At 44.7% G+C, this 7116-nt stretch overlaps 1 protein-coding gene across 7 annotated transcripts in view; it reads right to left on the bottom strand.

The window, feature by feature from the left end:
* Positions 1-1961: 1961 nt before the first annotated feature.
* The window catches only part of ANO1 (anoctamin 1), an 82127-nt gene continuing 76972 nt past the window's right edge, over positions 1962-7116 (bottom strand). For all 7 annotated transcript variants that reach the window (XM_054390302.1, XM_054390303.1, XM_054390304.1 and 4 more), the window contains 4 exons: positions 6396-6448; positions 4616-4800; positions 3205-3310; positions 1962-2222 (listed from right to left, as the gene is read on the bottom strand). In XM_054390302.1, the coding sequence (XP_054246277.1) occupies positions 1962-2222; positions 3205-3310; positions 4616-4800; positions 6396-6448 (605 nt within the window). The remainder of the gene's footprint in view (positions 2223-3204; positions 3311-4615; positions 4801-6395; positions 6449-7116) is intronic.

Below are 7116 nucleotides of genomic sequence, written 5' to 3'. Positions count from 1 at the left end.
GCTCAATTTATTCCCACTCACAGCCCTATTGCAGTCACTGGGCCTGATCTGGTCGAGACTTACTACCAGGTGTAATGCTTACAGTGTGTATAATGCAGGCAGGATTTGGCCCTACAGTAGTAAGCCACCATAAGTTACAAAAATTTAAAAATAGTGACATTCCTGCAAGGCAAAATACAACAGAAACAAGAGTTAACAAAATATAAGCCCTTTATTAATAAAAATCTTTGGTTGGATCAATATTTTTAAATAAGCTTCAAGAATATTTGGTTAATATAATTTCCCTTCTTCCATAGAATTTCTGCTCTGGTACCTTCTTTGGACAGACTACAGAAAAATATCAAGTTTGTCACTTTAAAACAAATAAATATATCAAAAGCTAAATATGGCAATTTTATTACTAATTTTTTTTAAGTTCTAGCATTAATATTTAAATTAGTTTGGCAAAGAAAAAAAAAGAGAAGAGAAAAGAACTAACTCACTTCTCTTTAAAACAGTCTTTTGACCTTTGGTTTTGGAACAAACCATACAGTAGTTAGACTTTAAAGAAATCTTTCATGTGTGTTTTATTTGTCTTTTTCACTTTTCTCTTTGCAATGCAAGTGCCATGGACAAGACAAAGCCATCAAAGAAATGAGGTTAATTGCACCAGTATTAAGTTGGGAGTGCAGTTGATCGTTTGACAAAGCGAAACTAGAATGTGCTAGGCTTAAAAAGAGTCGTCCTGATGGGACTGAGCTAGGCGTCCTACCTAAGGGTTTAAGGAAGCTCCTTGTACAAAAGGCAGAGTATGTTAAGACAAAAGAAAAGTCCTGTAGCTAACTGAAGGTCTGGTCCTGTAGCCCCAGTGCAGGCAGAATTTCCACTGAAGGCAGCAAGTGGGACACGGCTTGGATTCGCTCCTCCCGCACAGCCCCTGGGAAATGCCATTCCCAGAAATCTGCAGCAGCAACTGGCTGCGACAAAGGGGTGCAGACTCCTTTCTCCTGCAAAGGACAGAGGGCTAACAGAGAGAAACCTGGCTGAGAAAGGGATGTGCTAAACCAGTGGGGAAAAGGGAATTTCCTCAGCAACACCAGCGGGCAGGGCGGTGAGTCACGGGAGCTCTGTCTGTGCTCCGTAGTTCAGGGCATTACCCAGATGTGATCAGCTCCCTGCTGCACCACCTCCAAACCTCTGCTGCTGCTGCTGCCTGGCCGGGAGCGAGGGGCTGCTGGAGGACTGCTCCAACACAGCCACTGCAGCCTGGGGCACTTCACCCACATCGGTGGTTCACTGGGGAAAAGCAGCTTCTCCAGACTCACTTTCCTGATGGTTCTGAAGGGAGCAGTGCCCCGGCGAGGGGCTCGGCTGTGGGGCAGATCACCACAAGAGCCTCATGCACTGTGGAACTCTTACAGTTCAGCAGGAGCTCTGCTTGTTTCAGACCTGCAGACATCCACCAGCAAAGCCAAACCCTATCCAGAAGGCAGGTCAGTCTGGTAGGCTTGATGTGGGTCCTCTCCTGCCAAAAGGAAACCCAGGGCACTCTCTAAAGCTGATTTTGTATATACTCTATCTGCTTACCCCATGGACCTTCATACATGGGCTTCCAAACATTTTAGATTAGTAGTAGTTAAAATTTACCTTTATTTAGTCAATGAGTAGGCTAAGGCCAAGTTCTCAGAGAATCTCTGTATCAGGAGGTCCTAAGGACCTGCAGTTAATGCACACCAACGGCAGCAGAGTTACCTAGCGATGCAATATAAAACTTCCCTGCGTTGCTGCTTGTGCAAAAGGAAAAAGGACACTGCTCCCATCTTTGTGAGAGGGGCTCTCCTTACAAAGGTGGAGGACCACCTTCTCCTCCTGACAAAGTGGCATCCTTCAGCATGCACCAGGCTGTCCATCAGTTGAGTCCTGCCCTTTCCACCATGGCTTGTGGTCAGTGGAATGCCCCTGGATCCCCAACGCCTCCTCTGCTACACCTCCAGGGGATAGGAGTGGCAGGAGGACAAGCTCCCACTGCGGCTTCTGGTGAGCCTGGGGCTGTGGTTGTTACAGTTTTCACCTTTTTTCTTCTCCTTGTCTTTCCACGTTTCTAGCATTTGCAGCTTCCCTTGCTCTTCTCTCATGAAGACCTCTACCATGAGAACTTTCTCTTTATGAATCTGCTGACTAATGTCCTTGGGAATGTCTGGGATAATCCAGTCCACAAAGTCACTCATAAACATGACCAAGTTCTGAAAAGGAAATTGTGAGAAAATGTCAGCAAGGTCAAACAGAAAGGACAACTGCAGGGGAAGGGGCCAGTTTTGGTGTACTTCAGAAGGATGAAGAAAGGACAATATTTGAGTTGGGCTCAACTGTCACGAGCCTGATACTGAGCCAAACTTATCTCGAGTTCTTGTTCATGCTAGAAGAAGAGAAAAAATGATTTATGTCCAAGTACTGCCACAGCCACACAGCAATTAAAAGGAAACACTGCCATGGATAAATGGCTTTACATTTGCCAGCTTGCAGCAGAGAGGCAGAAGCAAATAGCAAGAGGTAGAATGATGAGAGCTGGTAAAATCAGTTGCAATGACATTTCTGATGGGAACACCTCAATTCACATATGAGAGAGGGAGAACACCTGCTTTGTAAAACGAAACAAAACCAGAGAAAAATTTTGAAACAAGTCATTTAGATAAGGATAAGTTGTTTAGATAAGACAGACTTCAACCATTTGTGCCACAACAGCATCACTGCTGGGACTGGGAAATGGCACTTAGTGGAGAATGACAAGATTTTTCCCTTGTTCAGATGCAAGATAAACTCAAACCAGGGGAATTTTGGACATTTCATTTCCTGGTTCAGTCTGGGAATGAGTTTGGATGAAACTGATGCTGCCTGAGCGAGTTTGTTGATGTCCAGCTGGAGACATTGGTGAAATCTAAGCAGTATCAGCTTTGTGCTTTGCTGCTCAGTAAGGTCATTAAGTTGCTTCTACATCAAACCAGTTCAGGGTATCCCTGTGGATGAAGTTTTCTACTGAGGATATACCTGAGCTTGGGTGGGTAGGGTGGGAGGATGAGGATGAAAGAGAATGGGTGAATTGCTTTGCTTTTCCATGGAACAGCTGAGAAAGAAGAGACTTCCTTTGGCCTGATAACAGCCATCCAAAGGTGGCCTGCCTTACAGAGCTGAAGGAAGCTCTTTTTCTGTCTCTGCAGCATGACCCACCTGGAAAACGATCACAAATGCTAATCTTGCTGCTAGGACAGCCCAGAAATCCTTGGAGATGTCATACTTGTTCTCAGACCAGGGGGGTTCTCGATAATCTTTGTACCTGCAAAACAAGACTCAGTAGATCAGCAACATCACTCACACTGCAGCAGCAGGAGTTCATGAACAGAAAACCAAACCATCCACAGGTTCACTCTCAGTGCATTAACCTCTCAGAAAGAAGACAGCTGAAGGCCTCCCACAGCCTGCCAGTTCTACCCAGAATTAAAGATCTTCCATCTGAACATCCTCTGATTTGATTAGCACAAACAGTATTCATGCTGCATAAAGACAGAGTAACCTACACAGCTCCCAACTCAAACTCCATTAAGCCTGACAAACAAAACCCCAGGAATTTTTCAGACTAATTCTGAATGTAGAAATGCCAATAGCAGGTCCCCAGACTGTTATGCTGAGTGGTGGTCTCCTTGTTCATGATTATCAAGAGCCTGCAGCTGCATTTTGCCATACAGAGCAGGTGAGGCTTTTGCCTTAGCTATGGCTTACAGAAGATCTGTGAGCAAGTCAACCATAACTTGTTAGAAACAGGGCTGAGAAAAATACATCCAATTTAAAACCACTACACCTTGGCAGTGTTTTGAAAGAATTAGGGCTCCATATTGTCAAATGATTTAAAGATCCCTGGAATACAGAGGAAGTGATGGGATGAGAAGAGCCTGGCACTGGAAAGCAAATAAACTTGGCATTTGTATTGGAGCATGCCCCTGCCACTCTTCTGTAAGTTCTGTGCTATAATCATCTTGGCCAGCCTTATTTATCCTGTGCCCAGAGATCACCAGAAGGAAACCAGGAGAAAGTAAAAGCAAGCAAAGCTGATACAGAGGAAAACTTGGTCATTTGTTCTTTCTTCTCAGAGTGATTTTTCTCATTAGCAGGTCAGGTTGTTTGGGGCTCTGAGCAACCTGCTCTAGTTGAAGATGTCCCTGTTGACTGCAGGGGGTTGGACTAGGCGACCTTTAAAGGTGCCTTTCAGCTCAAACCTATGATTCTATCTCCTCTTCTGAAAAAGGGAATGCATAATAATACAAATCTTTGCACAGACCAAGAGTGAATTCCACAACACTAACCTCAGGTTCCCAAAATAAGCAGCTACTTCATGGTCAGGTGTTGTGGCTGCTCAGGCTGTCAGCCACTGCCTTGAACATCTTGGCTGACAGACTGAGCCACCATGACAGATTCACCTGATGGAGAAGGCCACCAAGGTGCTAAACAGGTGAAAACACCAGGGGCCTCCCCAGGAATCACAGGATGTCAGGGGTCGGGAGGGACCCAAAGAAATCATCGAGTCCAACCCCAAGGAACGTCCAGACTTGTCCCATTCCAAATGAGTTATTGTTCAAGAGAGTACCTGCATATCTGAACCTCGTAGCCAAGATCCAGGGGGTCGTTTGGAGCTGTTCCTGCTTGGAAATCGCTGACATTAAAAGAGGATAGCGTATGGTTGACGAAGCCATGCATGGTGCCATTCTCACTGTACATGTACAGGTACACGAGGCGTGGAATGAAGTCAGATGTGAATGAGATCACAAATGCCTAAGCCATAAGAGTACAAAGTGAGCACAGTATTCAGGCAGTGCTGAATTCATTATCACCTCCAGTACATCCTGCCCAAACAACTCTCACAGCTCAGGGACTGCTCTGGGGGGGCACAGACTGCAGCCCACAGAGCGCTAGAAGTGGAGTGCCCACTGCTGCAACAAGGTCACACTTCGTGCTTGCTCTTCTGAGCTGCAGGGTGTTAGATGGAGTAGTTCCACACCCGCAGACATTTCTAGGTGGGTAACAACTGGAGCTCCCCAGAGAAGAAAGTGGCCATGCCCCCCAGCATCAGAGGGGAGCAAAACATGGTGCTGTTCCCCTGTGCCCCAGTCACAGCTTGTCCCTGCTGCATTGTCTGAGGTCCAGCTGATGGATTCCCAAGCATTTTTCTGTTCTACAAACAGCTGACAGGGAACTGACTCTTTAAATTAGCATTGCATTGCAAGAGGCTGTTAATTGTATGTGGCTTTTAGCTCCATCAAGATAAAAGGATGAGCAGATCGAGCCAAGTTTTATTTTTATGGCCACAAAAGTTGTGTTTTATTTGATTATTTTAAAAGGTTTGCTAAAAATGTCCTATACAAACTGAGGACAGCCAGTTGGGCTGAGTTCTTCATACTTCATTCATTTATCATTGTTATGAAACATTCTCCCTGGCATAAATTTCATGTGCATGTGGAACAAACACAGTACAGAATGTTTTACTTATTTCATGATAAAGAGGGGCACATAGATCAAAGAGGGGAGAATAACACTGGGGAATGATGGGGAGATTACACAGGGGGAGAGAGAAAAATAGAGAAATTATTTCCAGAGGGAAAGAGGAGAAATGCTAAAGACAAATGAAGGCAGAGTACCAAATAACCCAAGGAATGGTGTGGCCATAGCACAGCAAACACCTGTGGGCAAAACAAAGGGATTTCCAGTCTGGATAATGGTGAGAAAACTATACAGCCCCTGCTTTTGTTTCCTTGCAGGCACCTCTGGGGCTTGTCATTCAGCTGGGGTTTCATCTTTCCCCAGGTGGGGTGCAATGAAGATGACCACTGGGGATGTCCATTCACACAGAGCATTAGTTAAGTACATAAACAAATATATTAAGGTGTGCTAAAATTTTCTAAGGGCTGGGTTGTTCACTGCTGAAGTGAACAGAAAGGTTCTGCTGGATCTTCAGAGCTGTCTGAGTGGCAGCAACACAGCTTGAGGTCAGATTTGTTCAATTTCACAATTTTCACTGTGCTTTGAGCTGAACTAATTCACACCCAGCTGTCCACTGGACCCTAACTAAAAGATGCATCATCTTAGTGATAGTATTGCAGAAGAGCAAAAGTAGGCAGCCGTGGACTTGTTTGATTGAAAGGCAAAAGCTGTTTGATGAAACCATTCTGGAAACAAGCTGCCACTGCTGCTTCATTACTGCTGCTGGTCCCACAGCCTGAGAAGAGACTGTGTCTGACTGGTATTTCAGAAGGTGCCTATATCACAGCCTTTCACTTGATTTTAAGGGATTATACTGAAAAAAAGCTAACATAACAGAATGGAAAAGCCAGCCTGCTGAGTAAAGATCATACTCATGGCCAGTTACTTACATTTATGATGACAGCAAGTTTCCCAATTCCTCTGAGGATATTATACCAGATTCCTAGAGAAGGAGACAAACAAAGTGCTGTGCCACTCATTACAATCAGAGAAATGACTTTTTCAGCTCACAGTGTTGGGAGCATTTGTGACTGCTCAAGTAGAGTTATCTTTTAAACAAACAAAAAAAAGAACAGATGATAAGAGATTAAATTAATGACCCTTAAGGAAAGGGACTCCCAAGTTTGTTTTCTAAAGATGTTTTAGTGCCTGTTCTTTTTTTGAGTTTTAAAGCTAAATCTTCTTTGAGGAAGAGGAAGGCAAGCGTGAGACAGAGGAATGCTGGCATAGGTAGAAAAGGATCAAGAAATTTCATTCAAACCCCACCTAAAAACTTGTCTGGTTTGTCTGTGGCCATCTTTGAGGTTCTTTCATCCACAAGAGTGGGACTGACTTGGAGTAAATTGCAATTAACACCCTCTCAAAAAAACCCCAAACAACCCCACCAAAAAAAAAATCACCAATAAAACCCCAACCCCCCCAAAGGCCCAACCCCCCCCAACCAGCCAAACACCCTGCTACAAACCCTGCCACAGCCTAAGCCCAACAACACCTCTCCTAACATCTCCACCAGCAACTTGAGCATGCAGCATCAAATGAGCCAGCCACAAAGCACCCCCAAAGCGGTGCCATGGTAGCACAACAAATCATGGTATGTTCTTCAACTCTGGG

This window comes from Indicator indicator, chromosome 21, assembly GCF_027791375.1.
Source record: "Indicator indicator isolate 239-I01 chromosome 21, UM_Iind_1.1, whole genome shotgun sequence".
NCBI lineage: Eukaryota > Metazoa > Chordata > Aves > Piciformes > Indicatoridae > Indicator > Indicator indicator.
Note: the sequence above shows the minus strand (reverse complement) of the source record. Positions and strands in the feature narration are given on the sequence as shown.